Source organism: Hoplias malabaricus, chromosome 1 (genome assembly GCF_029633855.1).
Source record: "Hoplias malabaricus isolate fHopMal1 chromosome 1, fHopMal1.hap1, whole genome shotgun sequence".
NCBI lineage: Eukaryota > Metazoa > Chordata > Actinopteri > Characiformes > Erythrinidae > Hoplias > Hoplias malabaricus.
Window position 1 is genome coordinate 56,729,995 of NC_089800.1, and position 22,325 is coordinate 56,752,319.

General features: G+C 38.5%; 2 protein-coding genes across 3 annotated transcripts in view; both read right to left on the reverse strand.

Annotated features, from left to right (window-relative positions):
* Positions 1-1,679: 1,679 nt before the first annotated feature.
* Positions 1,680-6,702, reverse strand: fam98b (family with sequence similarity 98 member B). 2 transcript variants are annotated; one of them, XM_066667512.1, is made up of 8 exons: positions 6,578-6,702; positions 5,397-5,545; positions 4,398-4,526; positions 4,134-4,312; positions 3,725-3,805; positions 3,161-3,277; positions 2,822-2,989; positions 1,680-2,588 (listed from the first exon to the last, which is right to left on the reverse strand). In XM_066667512.1, exons 3-8 carry the CDS (start codon positions 4,513-4,515, stop codon positions 2,316-2,318), a joined length of 936 nt encoding a protein of 311 aa, XP_066523609.1. In that variant the 5' UTR covers positions 4,516-4,526; positions 5,397-5,545; positions 6,578-6,702; the 3' UTR covers positions 1,680-2,315. The 2 variants fall into 2 exon arrangements, with proteins under 2 accessions (XP_066523609.1, XP_066523607.1); XM_066667510.1 differs by lacking the exon at positions 6,578-6,702 and adding an exon at positions 5,869-6,083.
* Positions 6,703-8,611: 1,909 nt separating this feature from the next.
* spred1 (sprouty related EVH1 domain containing 1) overlaps positions 8,612-22,325 on the reverse strand; it is a 32,610-nt gene continuing 18,896 nt past the window's right edge. The window contains exons 3-6 of the mRNA XM_066667493.1: positions 20,756-20,924; positions 18,733-18,779; positions 13,038-13,190; positions 8,612-12,545 (exon numbers count right to left, since the gene is read on the reverse strand). Coding sequence (XP_066523590.1) covers positions 11,892-12,545; positions 13,038-13,190; positions 18,733-18,779; positions 20,756-20,924 — 1,023 coding nt within the window. The 3' untranslated portion in view covers positions 8,612-11,891. The remainder of the gene's footprint in view (positions 12,546-13,037; positions 13,191-18,732; positions 18,780-20,755; positions 20,925-22,325) is intronic.

Here is a 22,325-nt window from a genome sequence, read left to right on the forward strand (position 1 = left end):
CAACCAGCAGCAGATAAAACAATGGTGACATCAAGAAGATTGTCTTATAAACAGTATATGGCAATAAAACCTGTGACAATATGTTACAACATCTAGACAAGAGTTAATACGACTGGATGTGTGTGACTTAAAGATGTACATAGGGCTGGACAATAATTCAATGTCAATATATATTGTAATATAAAATGTATCAATAATTATATGATTTTAAATCACATTTTCAATAGTGTACTATAAATTATTTACAGCATCTCACTGATTGATGGTCATTACAGGGTGCTGCCATCTGTTAATTGCACTCAATTTAAAAGTTAGTTTAAAAATATTAATGTTGACAAAGCCAAGAGGTTGTTGTTGATGGTGGTGTGTGGCTTCCAGTTCTTGGCAGATATTCTTTAGCTATTTTTATTGTTAATATTAATATCGGAGTTATATCCTATTGACCGAACTGAAGAAATATATTGCAACATAAATTTTCAGTCATATCGTCCAGCTCTGTGTGTACAAAGGTAAATCAGTGATGTGTGCAACACTGAAATTATCATAACCTTTTTAAAACTAAGATACAGTTAAGTAAACTGTAACTGCTCTGTCAATCATCAGCAGTCCTACAACCTTTAAACGCCATGCACAAAAACTGTTGCTGACTACAAGTATATGGGCTGTGTGGACAGGCATGCTCAGGTCTCTGTGTACTGAATATTCACACAGTTTGTGTATCAGTTTCCACATGACAAAATCACTATGAAATTTTTAATGAAGTTCTAATGAAGACTGATAAATATCAGCTGACCAAAAAAGCAAGACCACTTGAGTTCTCTCACTAAAAATGCCTTCCATGTGCAAGGAACAAATCTGAAGTGGCCCAGAGCAAAACAAATCAAGACCCAAGTACAGCACAAAACAGATATGGGCTGCGCTGCAACCAGACAATGTACTTTTACCTTTTTCACAAAAATTGCCACAACACTGAAATCATAGAGGAACCTGAATATTTAATAAAATGATGTATTATATAATCAGCACCACTAACTGCATAATGGTCACTGCAGAAATGACTTTTGGATGCTAAGACTAAACATCTCATCCGAAATCTGTTCAGTTGAACGGTTTATAATTTGCTCGTGAAATAATCTTGAATTTGGACAGAAATGCTTTGAGCCAGAAAGGAAAAAAAATATCTATTCCTCTGAAGTCTCCTTAATACGATTGTTTAAATCTCAGATTCAGTTCAGAAGGCATTATTTTGTCCAATTAAAAAAGGTTGCATTTTACAAACAGACAACAAGAGACAATGCCTACAAAGCTAAAGTCATTTCGCTTTAAATGTCATAGTTGTAAACATGTAACTGGCATTTCAGGTGAAACGTAGGCACCAGAATGGAAAGCCGCACCGTTTAAAGATGAACCTTAAATTTATACTTTTACATTTGAACCACTCCAAATGTTTTTTTTTTTTTTAATGTCCATTGTTGAATTATGCAGATATAAAGGAAATTTAGTGGCATTCTCCTTAAAACATTTTGTGGCCTGGGGGAGGGGGGCATAAAAAACTGTGCTGCCCATTCCCTTAATCATAAATCTCTTTGTGCTTTCCATGAGAGTTTGACATGGCTCACAATATTTGCCGTAAAATTGTATATCCATTACACAACATCCAAAATAAAACTAACATAAAATGAATGAAAGACCTTTTATTGAGTTGGTGTACAATATACTTCAATGACCACTTAGTACTAGACAGGCTTTTCTAACTTGCAAAAGGTGCAGTAACACTATCTTTAAACAAAACACAAATAAAAAGATTCTAATTAATAAGCACCTTTGTTATATACAGCAGGTTGATTTTCAGTTCATTCCTAGCTGCTGGAGGTAGTGCCATAACTTTTCTGTTGGCATCTCATTGTTCATAATAAACAAGGAATGCTAAACCCCTAAACAATGTCCGTCTGTTTACTTAAAGCAAATATTTTAATGTGCATATAAAAACTGGCCAATCAGGAACTGTTCATTACAAAAACGGTCATCTATCACACTGACAATAACATGATCAAGCACATGGCTGAGAGAAGGACCTGGGTGCAAACTGATGGTTGAAATTCACTGAAGCTCTTTCGATGACAGTAGAAAAGAAGGCCATTTTTATTACAGGGTTCTCATTAGCTGTTTCAGTCTCTGGGCAAGTCTCATGTTCTAGGTGATAATAAATAAAAACTGAGGAAAAATGTTACTTGTTTATACACAAATACACCCTAATACTTTATGCACATTCATTTCAATACCTTGATATATTGCTTAAAACAACAAAATAATTGTCACCGATAATACCCGCCCTTACCGCCTTTTCCCCAATGATCTCGTCCACTTCCTTGACCCCAACCACCTTTTGACCCACCTCCTCCATACCCTCCACCTCCTCCATATCCACCCCCACCACGACCACCACCCCTGTATCCTCCTCCTCCTCCTCCTCTGTATCCACCTCGCCCTCCTCCATCCTGTCTTTTCTGCCATGGTGGCATTTCAGGGGGAGGTGCTTCAATCTCTGAAGGTCTTCCTCCACGATCCGGAACCCTTCCCATAAGCACCTAGATGGACAAGTAATTTTTATTTACAAAAAAAAAAAAAAAAAAAAGAAAGTTGAAGTGTATGTGTGTTGGCATTCAAGAAAAGAGGAATGTAGGGTCATAGTTACACACAGTTAATTACATGTCATTTAACAGGAAAATAACACCAGAAAACAAGTAATGAAGTATACTAATGTCAAGTCTGGGAAATTAGCATAATAAACAGGCCACTACATGCAAACATCCCCACTCACTCTGTTCACAGCACAAGCAGTCTTCTCTCTGCTGGCACCACTGCTTGTCTTCACTACATTGCAGATATCTTCTCGTGCTGCCAGTAGATGAGCAACGCTTACTGATGACTTTAATGTCAGCGAGTGTCTCTTTGGTTGATAGGCCTTGGCCATGGTGTCAGTTTTAGCCTGATGAAACAGAACAAGCAAAAAGTCAACTTTTTCTATATTTTGCCATTAAGCCTCTGCAGTCATGAAATATTGATTCAGCGATGCCCTCCTAAACAGGAGCATGTTAAAACTGTAGATCATATTCACTGCAGAGACATGAAATAGAATAATCACAGCAGCTGAACCTGCCTTAGCTCTGTCAGACCAGCTGAAAGACTGCACTGTGACATCCAACCGTTTGATCAACATACGCCGACGACACTCGTAGTCTGAGGAAAGGACGCTATTTATCTTCTCTAGCTGTCTCTGGGGATACAAATAAAGTAATCATTAAAAATGAACCTATTTCACATGAAACACACTTTGTCAAACATTCTTTAAAGCACATTTAAACAAATGGTATGGCTGGTGCAGAGTTGTGTACAGAGATTTTCATTTTAAAAGACGAGGAAATATTTCTTCTGTTAATGCATCTTGAAGAATAACTACTTGTTTGGGATTGATTTAGTCTCCTGAGCTGTTGAATTCAAGAGGCAGGCATACAAAGTAAAAAAAAAAAAAAATAAAATAAATAAAACTATTTATACTGAATATAGAATTCAGTTTTCTTTCTGTGTTCAGCTGTGAAGGTATAACTGGTAAGTGGGTTATATTTAATACATTTTTGGATTTACTGGTCAACAGCACAGAAATTCCCAATAGTTGTATACTGTATGTGTTTCTAATAATTAAAAAAAAAACACAATAACTTACCAATTGCTCCTTGTCAAGCGACTGCTTCAGCACAGGTTTTCCAATATGCGTCCCTGGATCTTTTTTGAGTAAATCATTTACCTTGTGTAAAGTAAGATAAAACATATAAACAATATACATCAGATCAAAGATTGTTCTTTATATTACTAGATTACTAACCTGTGGTGATTTTAGAACTACAGGTTAGTCAGTCATTTTTTTAAAAATATCAGTGTTTGCTAGCAGTCTAACGACATAATGGTCAGCATTTTCCCACTGAGAAATTAATGTAGAAACGATCAAGATGCTATAATAAAAAATAATTTTATACATTTGTATACAGTTCGGAGTCAAAATACGCCCTCTTCAGCGTTAGAATTCATTAGGCAGAAAACATCACATGACACAAGCAAATCAGAGATAAACTAACATGATTTTCTATTGAAAAAAATAGGTCTGATAGTTGTTGTTGGCCTGGTTCTGGGAGTTTTAGTGTTCTGCAAATTGCATGAAGATCATTCAGAGGTGTGATCTCTTTCTTGTCCTTTGTTTCAGTCCCTTTCTTGCTGGCCAAAATCTGTGCAGCCTGAAGCTCAGACACCAGAAACACTGCAAATGAAACATATACACTGTTAAATGAATATTCAGAGAGTTTATAATTAGGTAATACAGTTACATATGTCATTAAACTTACAAAGGATTTTAAGATGGTCCTCTTTGCTCTTTAGCTCTCCTTGCATTAGGCCTGAAACAAGCCCTTTATATGGACAAGACAACTCTCTGAGCAGCTTGCCTAAGTGAAGGTTCTCCATCTCAGCATCCTCTATCAAAATATCAATGGATAGGACAAAAAAAATTTATACCGTTTAACACTAGCAAAAATCTAAAATTAGGCCTCATTTGCCACATATCAACAGCCCTCAGAATTGCCGTACCATTTTGTATTTATCATCATGGCCGTGTTGGAAATAATAGTCTAAACTGGTTTCTATAGATGACCGAGTCTGCCAAAAATATTGCATGTTATTTCTGTCATTATGTATTTTTCAATTATTTGAATCTGTATTTACTTGTTTTAAAAAACATATCCTACTTATAAGAAAGCAACATCTATTTGTAAATCATAAACACAAGCATATACATTTTGCTACTTAAACCACAGCCTACAAATGCCAAGGCAACCTCACTACATTTGAAAAAGTGCCTTGCACAAATAAATTTCATTCTTGAATGGTGAGTGAGGAGACAGCAATGTTCTTTCACCACACACCCCCTCTATTTTCGCTTCCATCCAGAGGACCATGCCAGTAACCTTTTCTAACTTTTAGGCCAAAGCTGTTGTCAGAGGCAAGGATTCCAAAATATATCTGGTTTGGCACATCTCTCTTTAATACAGGGCACAATATTATCTGTTTTTGAGACTCCAAATTGCTGTTGATAGTTTCAAAACATATGGATCAGTGATCAGTCAACCCTCCATAAAATAAAAACTAAGCTGAATACAATACATGTTTTGAACCCGGTGTAATGCCACAATATACATACAACAAAAGGGTTTAGCTTGGACTTTTTCTGTTGTTATAGCGTTTCAACCTGTACGGCTTGAAAACAGTCAGAACAAAGCTCATTTTCACCTACATCATTAACATTTTATATGTCGACTTGTGGAGTGGAGTTGTGGAGATAAACAAACCTGATATGCTTGAGCTGTGATTCTCCAGATCACAAAGCTCCTCCAGTTTAGCTGTTAACCACGTACAAAGTCCTGTATACTCTTTAGAGGAAAAGCCACCTTCACACGCATTAAGAAGAGCTTTCTCATTCTCCAGGACTCCGCGGTAGCTGGAAAATGTGGATACAAAACAAGATGCATTTTACCAGCGTAACTTCACAGTTAAATCAGCGTATATTTATTAACATACACGGGTAATACTAAAGCAGGACACACTTCAGATAAAGCACATTCAGAATAGAACTATAAAGAGGAACATACAGAAATAATGAAAGGAGGGTAAAACTGAAACCTTTGTAAAACATGTTGCAGCGTGAGGCAGGCTCAGTCAAACCACTGCTCCACTTTTAAGTCGGAACGGAGCATTTAATCATAAGAAGCTGGAGAATAAAAAGGCAAATGTATGCTGGCGTGTATGAATGATTTTACTTACCCGACTTGATCAAGACTATCGAGAATATCACCTTCCATTTCAAACAGTTAATAGACCGCTCATGCGGACAAGTAGAGTCCGCTAGTCTGCTAGCATTAGCTCACGACCAAAACACATTCGTAATGAAACAAGAACCACCTTCAGTTCCAGCCGCTGGTAGTTCCCACTGTTTTAAAACCGTTTTAGTTTAAACATCAATTTTCGTTTTGCTTAAGTAACTGAACCACCAACGTGCTGCACTGTCGCATGCTTCATAGGAATGTAAGTGAAAACTTTGCTTTTATTCATTTTTTTCCTCATAAGATACTGAAATGTAACACATTAACAATAAAGGAGAGCAACCAACGTATTAAACTTTATCAGGTAAAAATGAGGCAGCACATGGAATTTTTTAATGTAGACTCTATTATGTAACAGTTCTGACGTCCAAAAAAACACACACACATTATATATATATATATTCCCAGACATTAATTAGTTGATTAAAATTAATATTGACTAAATGAGATATTTAATGAGGCATGGTAATGAAAACCATGAGATGATAAAATTATATGGAATGCAACCATCAAAAAAAAAAAAAAAAATTTGAGCCAGTCATGTTTGTGAACTTCACGTTTAGACATAATGTGATCATGGTAATGTTGTAGTTGATCTTCACTGTGCAAAGAAAAATAGGTATTTACATGAGAAGGAAAAACTTCTTTACCTATCAGTCAATGCTCTTCATTTTCTGCCTTTAAATCCCAGCTAAAGACCTACCTCTTCTCTCACTACTTCTGCACTCTACAGGTGTACAGGGGTTGGATAATGAAACTGAAAAATCTGTCTTTTTAGTGTGGGAGGTTTCATGGCTAAATTGGACCAGCCTGGTGGCCAATCTTCATTAATTGCACATTGCACCAGTAAGAGCAGTGTGTGAAGGTTCAATTAGCAGAGGGTAAGAGCACAGTTTTGCTCAAAATATTGCAGTGCACACAACATTATGGGTGACATACCTGAGTTCAAAAGAGGACAAATTGTCAGTGCACGTCTTGCTGGCGCATCTGTGACCAAGACAGCAAGTCTTTGTGATGTATGAAGAGCCATGGTATCCAGGGTAATGTCAGCATACCACCAAGAAGGACGAAACACATCCAACAGGATTAACTGTGGACGCAAGAGGAAGCTGTCTGAAAGGGATGTTCGGGTGCTAACCCTCAACTCTCCTGTTTCCACCAGAACAGTCCTTCGGGAGCTCCACAGGGTCAATATACACGGCCAGGCTGCTACAGCCAAGCCTTTGGTCACTCATGCCAATGCCAAACGTCGGATTCAATGGTGCAAGGAGCGCAAATCTTGGGCTGTGGACAATGTGAAACGTGTATTGTTCTCTGATGAGTCTACCTTTACTGTTTACCCCACACCCAGGAGCGTTACGGTGTGGAGAATCCCTAAAGAAGGGTACCACCCAGACTGTCGCATGCCCAGAGTGAAGCATGGGGGTGGATCGGTGATGGTTTGGGCTGCCATATCATGGCATTCCCTTGGCCCAATACTTGTGCTAGATGGGCGCGTCACTGCCAAGGACTACCGAACCATTCTGGTGGACCATGTGCATCCAATGGTTCAAACATTGTATCCTGAAGGCGGTGCCGTGTATCAGGAAGAGAATGCACCAATACTCACAGCAAAACTGGTGAAAGATTGGTTTGATGAAGATGAAAGTGAAGTTGAACATCTCCCATGGCCTGCACAGTCACCAGATCTAAATATTATTCAGACACTTTGGGGTGTTTTGGATGAGCAAGCCAGGAAACGTTTTACTCCACCAGCATCACGTAGTGACCTGGCCACTATCCTGCAAGAAGAATGGCTTAAAATCCCTCTGACCACTGTGCAGGACTTGTATATGTGATTCCCAAGATGAATTGACGCTGTATTGGCCACAAAAGGAGGCCCTACACCACACTAATAAATTATTGTGGTCTAAAACCAGGTGTTTCAGTTTCATTGTCCAACCCCTGTATGTGTCTTTTCCTCTTTGTGTAAAGATAAATCTAACTTATTATTATGACAATTTGAAGCACTGTTACTAAGTTCAGATTTTGTAGTAATCTAAAAATCTACAAAAACGGTGACCATGCTGGTTGACACCATTTTGCACAAAATCATATGCATATATCACATTTCTCAGGCACAGCCTGCAAACCAATGGCCTGTGTTTGATGCCAGCTTTGCTTATAGTTAGCTTTTCAGTAACAAACAAATCAAACATACCCATTAACACTTCTTTTGGAGGTTTTGTAAACTCAAACATGCAGTTACAATTGTGGACGGGGGATTCTTTGTAGGAGTGTGTTTTATGACATTGAACCTTTTCATATAACATTCTGAATGACTTTGCTTTAATCTCAAAGTCTGAATATTGCAGGCATTTTGGTAGAATGCCTTTTTGAACAATACAAACCTGTCACTATTTTTCTACTTGCATTGTTGCATAAATTATATTAATAAACAATTTGAGCTTTGTTATTTTAATTAAAAAAAAAAAAGTATACAGCTTTAGTAACACCAATGTTCAACTTAAATGTTGCCATGTTTAGTTAAATATGCAAGAGGCAATAAAGTTTTACTAATAACATTAAAAGCAAGGGCTAGTACTGCCTAATTTGTAAAGTTGTAGATTAACCAACATTATTACTCAAAGCACGCTTCCATTTCTCTCAATCACACACAAACATTCTACTTTAAAACTCACCTTTTATTATGGTATGTTATTTTATATGTCAAATTACAAGTGTATGATGTAACATAAAAACAGTTACAAATATTTGTATGCATATTTACATTATATATTTATGAAACGTAACAAGCTACATCTGTATAAAGAAAATACAACTATGACATGAGTTACTGAACTATAAATATTACATCATATACTTGGTATTTTCAAACCATGATACAAATACCTAGACGTGTATAAACCAATACAACCATAGCAAGAGCTGTTAAGTTTTTGGATGGAAATTATGATGGACATGAGGCACTTTTTCGAGGTTGTCAGTGGGTGAAGCGAATGGCACTAAAACTTAGAGATGCAGATAAAGAAACAGGCAGTGTTCATACTGGAATCATCAGAGTACCATGTATACTGCAATTACAATAACACAAATGTTTTCACAACTTAGAACTAATCACATGAGCTTTACATCATCAAGCGCTATTAAAAGGAAAAAAAAAGCCTAGCTACATATCAGTGCACCAAAGCATTGGAGAATTCAGAAAAACCACTGAACTGCTGTGAAAGGAGCCATTTTTACATCACACTGAAATGACATGTTTACATATGCTTTTCTCTAAACTAAACAGTTAAGAATGTTTATCTTTTATGCATTCCAGAGTTATGCACAATGTCCAAGGAAAAAAAAAAAAAAAAAAAAAAAAAAGGTAGACTAGCAGCAAGTGGTTAAAAACTGAAGACAGATAAAGACTAAATTAAAGGTGAGGTGGAAAGAATGTAAAGAAAGAATTTGGACAGGTTGCATATTAAATACAGCACATTACACGTGGTTGCCCTGTGCTGGTTAATGCAGAATGAAACTAGGTATTACAGTATTTGTCTAACAATAGAATTGTATGAATGTAGCATATACTACAATTTGCTTCTCAGCCAGCAAGTTTGTTAAGGTTCACCTAACCTTGGTTCAGCTTACAATACAAAATGCAATCCAATTACAACAACAAGGGAAAGATGGGATAAAAGACAGGACAAACAAAAACGGGTGTGCTTAAAAACAAACAAACAAACAAACAAACAAAAAAAAACACCTTTAAAAGATAAAAACTTATCAATATCATATATCTAAGAACTATAATATTTTAACAGTCATCCATAGCTGAATTTTATTTCTCTCAAAGCAAAATTAGTGATTGTTTCTAGCAGCTTCATATGACAAAACCTTTTAGAAGTGGACCGTCACTACTGTACCGCATTAGCTTTCTATCCTTTTTGCAATACAAAACTAGAGAGAATCTCTATTAAAAGCTCAACCATTTTTCATCATGTACTCCCTCTACTTTCAATGTGAAATAATACTAAAATGTGACCTATGTACAAAATGCTGTCAAACTCAGGTTATAGCAATATACTGACAGCAGTGATAAATACAACTCTCTCTTAAAAATTTGAATGGGATTATTATTGTTGCTTAAATATAGTGTTACGTATTTACATAGGGTTTTGAGTTTGGTACCAAGATTAACATCTACTATATTAAAGTGTCACGTCACTGACTTGAAGAGGTCTAAGTGTTTCTCAAGGAAATAGTTGCATAGAAATAAAGTGTGTTTGTGTAAAGAGCATAGGAAGATGGATGAGATCTTTCTGGTGCTAAGGTACTTGCCTCTTAAATACTGGGGGCGATATTCCTGCTATCAGGAATAAAAGCTTCCTTTGGATGACATTTATAAAATGTACCGTGTATGTGATCTACATGTACTAGATCCTCAAAATCTGGCAGGGTTTAAGGGTCCAATTGAATGTCTGTCCAAATTTTCTTACCTACAACAGGAATTAATTATTTAGAGTCAGGAACAAAATCTTGTACCTTAGTGATTTACAATCTCAAATGCTTTATCGGGTCAGTGGCAGGTCTGAGTAAGTGTGGCTTGCCTGTGTTTAGGTTTGTGTGGGTTCTTTTTAGCTGTCTGGTACTGATGGTCTTGTATACAAACTCTCCAAACAATGACAAAAATATAGAAACAAATCACATGGAATACACTAGGAACACATGGAAATGGAGCTCTAAGCAAAGCTTGGAAACTAGTGCTTTTGTATTACTGAACTCAAATACAGGGGCATCCTGTTTAAAAGGAATATAAGTGCCTTGTTAAATAATGAGAACTGGACACCCTTTTAACCAGGATCATAATAATGCCTAAATGTACCATGTCAGTTAAAAATAAAAACAACTTGCTGGTTGAGCACAATGTCAGCTTGAAAACAATTAAGCTGAAAAGAACCCAGTTTCACTCTGATAAACACGATTGGAAAAAAAAAATTTAAATAAACAAAGCCAAAGGAGCATTCCTGCAATTGGTCTCTGTATTCAACTGTAAGATATTCAACTGTATTCAACTTCTCTTGACACAGAAAATGACTGGGGATAAATGAGGAAATATCACAGCTGTCCACAGTCACTCAATGCTGGAATGCACCCATGTGGTCCAAATAATTTTGCCAATTATAGATGGATGTATTTTAAACATTTGCACAATTAATAACAGAGGCTATATTTCACAACACCATTTCAAAAAAGAAATGACATTACTGTCTTTAACAAACCATGAAAAGATAAGCAGGAAAAACAAACTGTGTACACACCCATCACACAAAAAAAAAAAAAAAAAAATTACTCCTAAAACTTGATCAAAATGTTGTTCTTTCTTATTTAAATGTAGCATTAGATTATGAGGGTTACTTTTTTTTTTTTGGGAGAAAACATATCTAGTGCATTTTTTTGTCTAACAATTACAGATCTGCAAATGCTCAAGTCAAAAAGAAAAGGCCACTTCTGCCCTACTGCAAATTCACAAAAAGCAAGAAAATATCCCTTTTAGCATTACCATACAGCAGATCGCTTGTATGCACAACGTTTTTGTTTTCTTTGTTATAGTTTAGATCTCTGTACAAAAGACAATATTCCTTCACAAAGGTTACATGTTATCTGTAATGAGAGTCTGACATGACGGCTTGTATTTTTTTTTTCTTTTTGCACGTTTGTGAGTATTTAGTGATATTTCCAAGTTTCATTTCGTAAACGCCTTTCCTCACGTTATGAGCTCTGTGACGCAGCTCCCGAGAGCCCGAGAAGACCTGAAGAAGCTTGTCGGCTTCCGCTGCTCTCAGACAAATCAAATCTCCAAAGCCTCCATCGGTGGGTAGAACACCTCACCTGTCTGAAGGTGAATGAAAAAAACGATGCCGTTTTAGCGCTTTTTCATGTGGCCGTGTGGTGTTGGCAGTTGTGGCATGGCGGACCTCATCCGGCAGCCTTGTGCTTCCCCCCGCAGCAGTGGCAGGCCTCTCCACAGTGATGGCAGGCTCGCAGGGGAGGGTAGCAGCACATACACGGCGCGATGAGAGACAGACCCAACAGTGCCAGCCAGCGCAGACAAAACTGCTCTTCACTGGTGTCACAAGAGCATGGGTCCGAAAAGTCACCCTCAGAGTCAGACATGCAGTGGTAGAGCATGCTCTCTGCACAAAGCATGCAGCTAACCTTGTAAATGCACTGCTTTATGGGGTCCGGTGCATCCTGACACTGACCCCGCCAGTTGTCCTCATGGTTGAACATCTCGCGGCAGTAGATGCAGCGCGAGCGCTCACCATCCTCTCTGCGTCTCCGAGACTTCTTGGACTTGAGGAGTGGAGAGGGTTGCTGGGTTTTAATGGAGTCCTTCCCACCACCGTGTGTTTCCGAGCCTTCTGGAAACAAGTACTCACTTTTCTTGTTGTCCAGTTTGGAAAAGGTGGTAGTGAAGTCCCCATCATCTCGCTCCATGTCCTGTTTCCACATGACAGGGTGCCGGTAGTCTTCGTATCCCCGGATAAGAACGTCCTTGCGGGGGTTAATACGAACCACCTCTTCATCATCCATGTGAAAGCTTACGTGGCGTGTATTGTTGAAAGTGACCTAAAAAAAAAAAATTCAAATTTTATATGTTACATGTCATTCATATATGTACTCAACAAAGCCAATTCCTTGTATGTAACATGCTTGGCAAAATTTGGTGCTTCAGATTAGGATTACAGCAGAAATTCAGCAAATTAAATAATTTTAATAAAAATTAATCAGCTGTAAATTATTTTCAAAAGCTGTAATTGAAATGGCTCCTGAATCCTTCACAGATTACTTCTGTAGCTTTGCATTTGCTCAGAACTATGAGTTTAAGACATCTAACCTGTAATTCAACCTGTGTGTGTGTGTGTTTTATTCCAAACTGCTTGCCTACCACATCGCAGGCCCAAACCAAGTTGAGTTAAGTAATTTCAGATACACTTGATTATGTGAGTGATGACATATGACATACCGTCTTTAAAAACTAGACAAAACACAGTAGTCTGTATTTTAAAACGCACAATACTATATTTACTCATAAAACATGTATATGAGGCTTCAACTGACCTGTGGGGGCATGTAGCGGCGGTTGGGGCTGGGAAATTCATCAAAGGGCTGAGCACGCACATAACAGCCCCGGAAAGGCTCAGTAGACACTATGCCATGTGGGGAGAAGGGCTCTCTCATGGGTGTGCAAATGGAAGGGGGATCTTGGTTAACCTGAGAACATAAACAGTAATTACAACCCCTCAGTTATAAAACATCTCAACAGGACATGTGATCCTAAAAGCATGAAATGTGATCCTCATAAAATAATATAAACACTACCTTATACAGTTATCAGTGTTGATTATAAAAGTCTTTGCTGAAGTTATATAGGGTTCTTTGATTCCACCAGATGGAGCTCTGTGCTTAAAAAATATATGAACCCTGGAATGATTCAAACATCGTCCTTTCCTTGCATGTGTTTCCAGACACATTTTTTACACTTGTCAAATCTATTAACATAAGCTTATCAAACATCAGACACCTTAAATATGCCAAATAAAGGAAGGTAGAGACCTATAGCACCCACGATCTCTGCAGCCTGTACCCAGAGGATTTTATTCCTTACAAATTTTCAACGGCAAAACACCCATAATATATGGTTATACTCTGAAACTCTGCGTGAAATCACATTAAACTACTGTCCAACTTTATATCTGACAACTGAATGACATTCAGTAATGTGTGATGAGTTTCAGATGTGTGCAAAAGCAACACAGAGGACAGCACGGAGGGAGCCTGACTCTGATTTGGGAGGCAGAGCACTGCAGTTAGGCCTGACCACCACAACACAGAAGAAAAGGAAGTTTCCAAAAAACACAAGGAAGTGGGGATATATCACTGGGCTCGAAAACTGATATCTAAATTACAGGATGCACATCCCTGTAGTCACATGAGCTTGTCACTCTCAGGGAAAACTGCATAAAGCCCTCATTTTTTTTTTTTTCACCCCCACATCTCTCTCATACACATACAGACCCACCCACCCACACCACCCACGTCCAGGTTTTTCTCCTGCATGTGGAGGAGGCTGCTGGCACTGGTTAGTCAGTACCGTGTGTAAAGTAGCCCACGCCAGTGTTTTAACGCACAGCGGAAATCTGGTTTGCTCCCAGCTGCTGCTACAGTAATTACTGTCCTGTGGTTGCTAAGAGATGCTTCCTTTGACTTCTTTTTTTTCTCCCCCTCTCCCTCTCTTTTTTCACTGTGTCTTTTTTTCTCTTGACGCACAAGCACATGCTCTCACACACATGCAGACAGTATGAAGGGAGGCAAAAATGTGGATGGTAAGGTTGGGGGGGGGGGTTCCATTCTTAGATGTATCTCTCCAAGGAAAACATGTTTTGTAATATATAAACTCTATATTTCACGTACTGTAAAACAAAACACTGCAAAAGAGAATGTCATGACATGGCTCAGCTTGGAGAAAGAATGATTTTATTTTGCATGCATGTTTGAGGTCACAATGTCCTTTTCCAATGACATTTTGTGAATATGATTAAAAAAAATTAAAAGTTAGGTTTTAATTTAAATATAAAAAGTATTTATATAAAACACCAGCAAACAAAGAATGGAATGTGTTACCTGAATGTCTGTAATTAGCTTGAGCACATTAATGCTAGCACTGTTTATAGCTAGTAATAAAAAGCTGAATATGACAAGGTCCGAAAGGGTAAGATTGAAGATATGTAAGTGCTGACAAAATACTACAATAATGCAGTAGTGTTATCTGGATAATAAGTAAAAGACTAAAAGGTATATTTCTACACTAAAACACTATATGTTGTTACTTTTGGAACAACTCATCTCCCAGTAAAAAAGAAAAAGAAAAAAAAACCCTACTACAGCAGAGGTAAAAGGGGGTGGGGGAAGAAAAAAAAAAAAAAACATGAAAAGCTTATGTTTTCACACAACTTACTGTAACTTGGTTTTATTCAAATATTTTTTTTTTTTAAGTAATTTTAGAAGACCATTTCTATTTGTCAATATGGCGAGAAAACTGACTGTGTAAATATATGTTTCTATTTTCAAATATGTAAGAAAATCAAAAGATTTTGTTCAGGCAGCAACAATATGCTCAGTTAATGACAAATCACAATTGAGACTGAAGAAATCCAGACTTGTGTTTAGATGGAGTGTTTTAGAATCACTTCTTAGCACCCTGAACATGTTTTTAATTGAACTGTGAGATGTCTAGAGATTCTCACCCCTAGAGAAGAGCAAGACAGAGAGGAGAAAATGGTGCATGCATATGAGCATGTGAGCGAGTGAGGAGGGAAAGCACAGCCAATGGGTCTGCTGGGGGAATGTCATAAACCAGCTCCAGCTGGAGAAACGCAGTCCAGAACTTAAAAAGTCAGATGACAGCTGTGTGTGTGTGTGTGTGTGTGTGTGTGTGGTGGGAGGAAGGGAGAAGAGTCAGGCAGTTGAAATGGGAACCAGACTTGGAGCTCCTTTTAAAGCCCTCAGTGCAGAGCGGCCCAAGCCCCAGCATATGCAGGGGCAAATCTGGTTGTGATCTGCCCACAGAGGTCTGCGGGAGATAAGCACTGAGGGCTGGCAGTATACCAGCAGGAGGAAAGCCTGCTCTCCCTCTCTAACCTCCAAGGCAACCACAGGCCTCAGTTCCACAGGCCTGCACTCTCAAAAGGTCTCCCTTTTCATGACATGGCATGTGTGCACAGGTTTGCTTGTATTTCCTCATCTACGTATTTCTTTTCTAGATCCTAGGGTTTTGAATTTAAAATATGCAACCCATCTTTCAACACAAATTATTTCAGGATCTAACTAATCATGACCCAACATAACCCAAAGACCAAAATGCATGCTCCTTTCCAAGTTTATTGCCTCCCCACAAGATGATTTTCCTGTACACAACTTCCTCATGAAGTGGAGGGGAGGGGAGACTGCAAACAAATTCTTGGCTCAAACTAAGATGGCTGCAATCACACCAGGAAAGCATACTTAACTCCCAGCAGTCAAATCTTCAGGCATTTCCATCTATTCAAAACAAGGGCGCAATTCATCTTATCTTTGCTCTCTTTATTCCAAAAGAGCATTCAGAGTTTTGCAATTATTTCTCCTTAAACAGTGCCACATATTCCAGATCTGGAGAAAACTAATGGATCATGTTTCTCAGTTCACAGTCGAAAAAAGTGAAGAGACGTTAAACCCGATAGGATGCCATCTATGTTCAATAACATTAAAACATTTATCATTTTCAGGGATACCAAAGGACATTGTTTCAATCAAGAAGCCGTTACAAAAACGAGCCATGTGCTATAGTCCTGGTTTATCACCGCAGGATGGTGAAATGGTAAATATGTAAGCACCAAAGCAAGCTTATTTTTTTAATGTTTCCATGCCATTTTGGAGGCAGTGACCTAGTCGTTCAGCCGTGGAGTGAGAGTGACTAAGTGTTGTGCTGTGTCCTAGGTCTATAACCCCAGAGCTCTGCTGGTGAATCACCATGGCTACATCCTCAGTGGCTCTCTGCATCCCTCCCCTACTCTCCTGCCGCCTAGCAACAGCAGTGCTATTGGACCGGATGTATCACTGATCCCAGGTAATCTCTGCAGGATCCATAGGTTGGCAGCCCTTTTCTCTATGAATGAAATCAAATGAGGATGAGGATCTTAAATTAGCTGTAGCACCTTAAAAATAAATACATAAATATATTTTTTAAAAATATTTATTTATATTATTACACATCTACCAGCAGATTCTTTCAAAAATATGAAACTGAGTGAGGTCTACACTAAATGAAAAAGCTGGTAGCAATTATACATAGGATAGGGTGTAATATATCCTATGCTAGTCCTTTAGGCCTTCACATGACTCACATCCTACCAGTAACCACATATACTTACGAAAATTTAAGTATACTACACCTAACCACTAAGGGTGCTCTAGCTGTTTATGACCCAATCAGAAACCAGCTACACCTAACAACTAAGGTTTCTCATGGGGCCCAGTACCCAAAACACCCACTAGCTCACAGGGGTCATCAGGTAGGCACCACCCCACTTCAGTGTTTCGTTCAATTAAGCACACGATATCTTCAGAAAGCTCAATTTTTCAGCCCTATCATACTCATTGTCTCTGTCCAGTGAAAAACATGTATCTCAATTTTTATGGATTTGTAGCTTACAGTTTAAAATCTTTTGTTTAAACAAGGCAGCTATGAAAGTTGCTGAGAAGAATGGACCAATAGAAGTGCTCCAAAATTACTTTACTAAATCCTTTTACATTGACCTTGATTAAAAGTTAATATTTTTATCCTTCTTCAATAAAGTTAATATTTTGGAGATACGTGTTTTTCATTGGACAGTGATGATACGTAGATCTACAATGGTCTCTCTGGCGATTAAGACCATATCAAGCCCCACTAGCACTGTTAATGCCTGCTCTGTGCCACCAGTTACATGGACTTTACACACCATTTCAACTACCTACACTATCAAAAACCATAAAATCCACACTGGCCTTCCTGGTGGCTAAGTCAGACCCCATGGGTGTAGAGATACGCAGCAGGGAATGTCCCACCTTTTATGGACAAAAAAAAAACATATCACAGCCTTTTCTGGAATGCTGCTAAGTGGATATACAAACAAGCAATAAATGTGTTCCATCACATCATCAAAGAGAAAAAAAAACACTTAAAAGCAAAAGCAATTCTCAAAATTCCACTAAAACCAAACTAGTACTCAAAACTGTTTAATCATAAAAAAGTAACAATTTAAAAAGGAAATACCTCAATTTGTTAACTGTCAATTTGTTTCTTTAATTCCATGAAAATCTTCTATAATATATACAACATATTTACATATTTTAAAATAAGACTACACTTATATTTATTAATGATTTAAAAATGTGTTTATTAAATGGTTTATTATTAGGTTGCAAACCCCTTAAAATGTTATTATTAATCATTTGTAACACATATATAGAAACAGCATCAGTGACCTGATGTTTGCTAAATAGTAAAAATATCACATCTCACTAAAAATGTCAGAGTAAAGAATATGCCGAGATCTGAAAATGTGAATTTATTAATTTCATAGGTTAAGGTGAACCACTTTATCATTAATGTCTAAAAAGACAATCTGTTGGTAGATACTTTATTCAAGTTGGTGGATAAATGGTAAAACCTAAAGTATCAAACGTGATAAAGCTGACTGGCTTAATGTCGACAGAAGGAGAAGACAAAGTAAAATCAGTATCCGGCAAGATCTGCGGTCCAATAGTATGCATGTGGGTTCATTATTTGGCGAACAACAGCTCACTGTTGCCTTTTCTATGTACATGTTATAACTGATTATTAATGACTTAAAGTATTTACATTGAGATACAGAAAACCTCAAAGCTACATATCAAGCCACATTCACCAGTCGATTAAGAAAAAGTATTCAAGACAACAGATAAGGTCTGTCCTGAGAGAGAGATTTCATCACCACACATTTGCAAAACTGAGTCAGATATCTGTTGACTGCTACATGCTTCTGCCATACCAGGTGCAGATTTTCATTTCACACGACATTTGCTAATGGAGGATGCTGAGTTCTTCTATTTGTTCACACACCGACCACTCAGAATGAATGCCAAATGACTAAGGGGAGTTAGGCAACTGTTTATTTTATGTTTCAAAGTTCTGCCCAGTGTGCTAAGTCCTCGCCGCTCTATATTCCTTTCAGCATTAAACTTGCATTTGACTCACCTGTAATCCATCTTCAGGAGTGTCTGAGTCACTGTACACCGGACAACCTGCAAGGAGAACAGGAGAAGAGTGAGCCCAATACCCATGGTGTGGCTAGTGGATGAAGACAGTGCTGAGTTAAGGCCACCGCACCCTCTGCGTTCAGAGGAACAGAGCAACACACTTCTGCAGGAAATTCAATAAATTACTTTTTTGTATAGTTTTAATGGGAACTGTACAACTGTAAACTAACCATTGACCACTGAGGGCTAAACTTACAGTCTAGTAAAAGACAGTCATTAAAAATAAAATATGTGAGAGACGATGATAGGGCTGAGGAAAGGGACAGGACTTTTGTAAGTCCAGTGAGTTTGAAAGTAATGTTTGACTACTGGACTACTGATTTCTGGGACGACCACTTTGAAACCAATATTGTGATTGCTACAGATGTTGCAGAACTTGTGGCCAGACTTTGTCCTGCTCCATATAACAGAGAAAGAAAGGATGAAAAAAAGAGAGAGGCAGAGAGGGGGATGAAGAGGAAAAGAGAAAAAAAAAAAGAAAAGGAGAAAGCAGCACGGATAGAAACAGCTTCAAGCCTCCTACAGCACGACTCTGCCAGTGCCAGGCCACAGTGCTGGATGAGCCATGTGCCTGGTTGCCATGGCAACAGAGCCCTGCATAGCTGACACACTGCGGTCCGAGCAGTGGAGCGATGCAACAGGAATACAGAGGAACCTGTGCAAGGCATTACACAACACGGCCGTGCCTGAAATACACAAGAGTAGCCCACCCCATCTGCTGAGTCTGCTCTGTCCTAGACCCTCCAGAAAATTCCACGCAAACTGAACCACAGCACAGTCTCACTCACAGACACGAAGATGTGCATCAGTAATTAGCATTTAGGCAATATGACGAAACCCTTCTCTTTGCTCTATGGAAGCGTTTACATTAGAGCCAAGAGAACCACTTGCGCACAGACTATTGGCAGCTTTGGGGATGTTATGCTAAATTTACACAGGTTTAGCTGCCCAGACTGAATGTGTTTTCAGAGATATAGGCTAGTTCTGGACTTTAATGAAACACATGCAAGAAAAGTTCTGATAAACATTTTACAATACAATAATCTCCCACTCACTTTTGCTCCATCTTGTTAGCAATTTCAGTGTTTGTCTCTGCTGCATGATAAAAAAAGTTTAGGGATGAGCTTTCCAGTCAAATATGATTTTTGATTTTTCAAGACATTATTCAGATATTAATCAAATAATACTCTCACTCCCAAAACAGGTGTGTGCCTGTTGCTTGTGTATGTACAATTCAAGACCAGGCAAAATATTTGCTATAAAGTAAATGCAGTGTAAAGCTGCCAAAGGAGGATCGCACAAAGGGCAAGGCCCCCTGTTCATTAGCATCGACTACTTCATGCCCAGTGAGGCCCTTGGTCCCCCACAGGTCAAACGTATTGACAAGATAAAAAGACCTGAACAGAATGTACCACAACAGAATCTAAAAGCAACTATTGCTAGTTGTAATGGCTACCTCCTCTCCAGTCCTTTCCAGTTCTGTTCATCACCAAACTGACTATACTTTACTTATTTGCCAGTAATCCTTGCCTTTCACAGTCACCCAGGCTTGGCTTGCCATTTAACTGCATTCAAAAAAGTCCACACTAAGCAGGTTCCAAGAGATGTGTCACATTCTGAAGACTTTTTAAAGAGATTGCATGGAGTCTGGTATCTGGGGCTGTGACTGTCTTCAATTGGACCCTACCGTGCGGTCAGGCATAAACACACATGCACAAACTTTATTTGCAGGCGATTTCCCAGATAAAAAAAAACAAAAGGAAGCAAGAATTCCTGGCCGTAATTATAAACAAAATCTAACCTAAACAAAGAATTATGTTCTATTTCAGATGGCAGCTTGTGTTTTTGTTTAGTTAAATAAATGAATGCTTAAAAAAATTATTTATGAGAATTGCCTATGACAGTTCTTTTACGCATGTACTTTTGTTGTTCATGCTGAAAGAATTTTTAAAGGGGCCAACCTTGCTTAATGTCCTCCATGGCCCGCCGAATCCCCCGGTCAAAGGCCCTAGCATCAGCTGGACTCTGGAAAGTCAGTCCAAACTTCTTGTTATCAATCCTCCAGTGGTGGAAGATAGGAGTGACTTTGTTATAGACCAGATCCCTCTTTATGTTACACTCCAGCACAACCTGAAAGGAATGAGAATTTAGACATAAATTAAGTAAAACAACATCAGCATTAACCTGGGAAGCATGTACAAACATAATAATCAGATGAGGATTAATTATACATTTCTTCAAATGATATAGTTCTCTGCGCTAAAGTCTACGCAAGCAGCCATGGTGACGTGAGAGCGAGTGCTCAAAAGTATATTAATAATAAGGGTCTTTGAATGAGCTCCAGGCCTTTCTCTGAGCAGATTAAATGAAATGAGAGACACCCATTAGTCTCTAGGGTGAGAGAGAGAGAGATCTGACAGTTACACTTGTCAAAATTCTTTCTTAATCTCTACATTTCTCCTGATTTATAAGTTCAGTACCAATACAAAAAATATAAACAAAATACCTGTAGCATATATTATTTTTCGTGATAATATTTCAGAACCATGAAAACCACTGAGTTATCAGGAACTAATTGGAAAGATTATGAAATGTTTCTGAACAGTAGTCATTAAGGCTGTTGCCCACTCCCACAGCAGGCCTAGGGACTGATTGTCAAGGTGAGACTTAATGGAGCCTCATCCAGTCAGTTGAATGCAAATGGAATAGAGGATGTATCCCTGCTACAGGAGAGGACTCCATTCAATAGTACAATCCAGCAGGCCAGGCATGGTGCAAGAGGAGAGAAAGGTGAGCAAATGGAGATAAACACTGGGGGAGGGACAAAAGGAAGGCGGAGAGAAAAGCATGAAAAGAAGAAAGACAGTAAAAAGAGATGAAAGGATGTGAGGCAGAAAGAGAGATATGAATGGAATTCCAGTCCAGTGTGTGGAGCACTGGTGTTGGAGTTTCTGCACTGTTGTGTCGTGAAGAGAGACAGGCTGCTAACAGTGCTCTCCCCCTTTCAAAGAGCAGGAGGGGAGGGGAGGTGTTCCAGGAGATATGAGCAGAAAGCAGGCCCACCATGCCCTAAGCATGGCAAACACATGACAAAAGAGCACTGCCTCATCCTCAACGTCACAAACTTCATAGGCTTAAAGAATGGATCTCTAGGCACTGCAATGAAAAGAAATGAACGGTCCAAATAATAAAGTCTTACCTGGTCATATATAAGATCACAACCCATATGAACCAGTCATTTTCCCCCCCTCTACTTGACGAATGGCTGTGTAATTCAGAGGCAAATTAAAGCTCGTCTGTAAGGTGGTTGAATAGAGAGAGAGCAGAGGCACATTGGAGGGCTATATTCAGCCTGTGCTGACTCATCAGTACACTCTGTGCCGCATCGTTACACTTGTAGGCAGATCCCCTCCAACATTACAGTCGCAACCATCTCTCTCTCTGTGCATCTCAGAAGAAAGATAGCCTGCTCCCTCCATACTGATGAAATTTAACAATACAATATCATCCCTGAGTTGGAGACCTTATTTC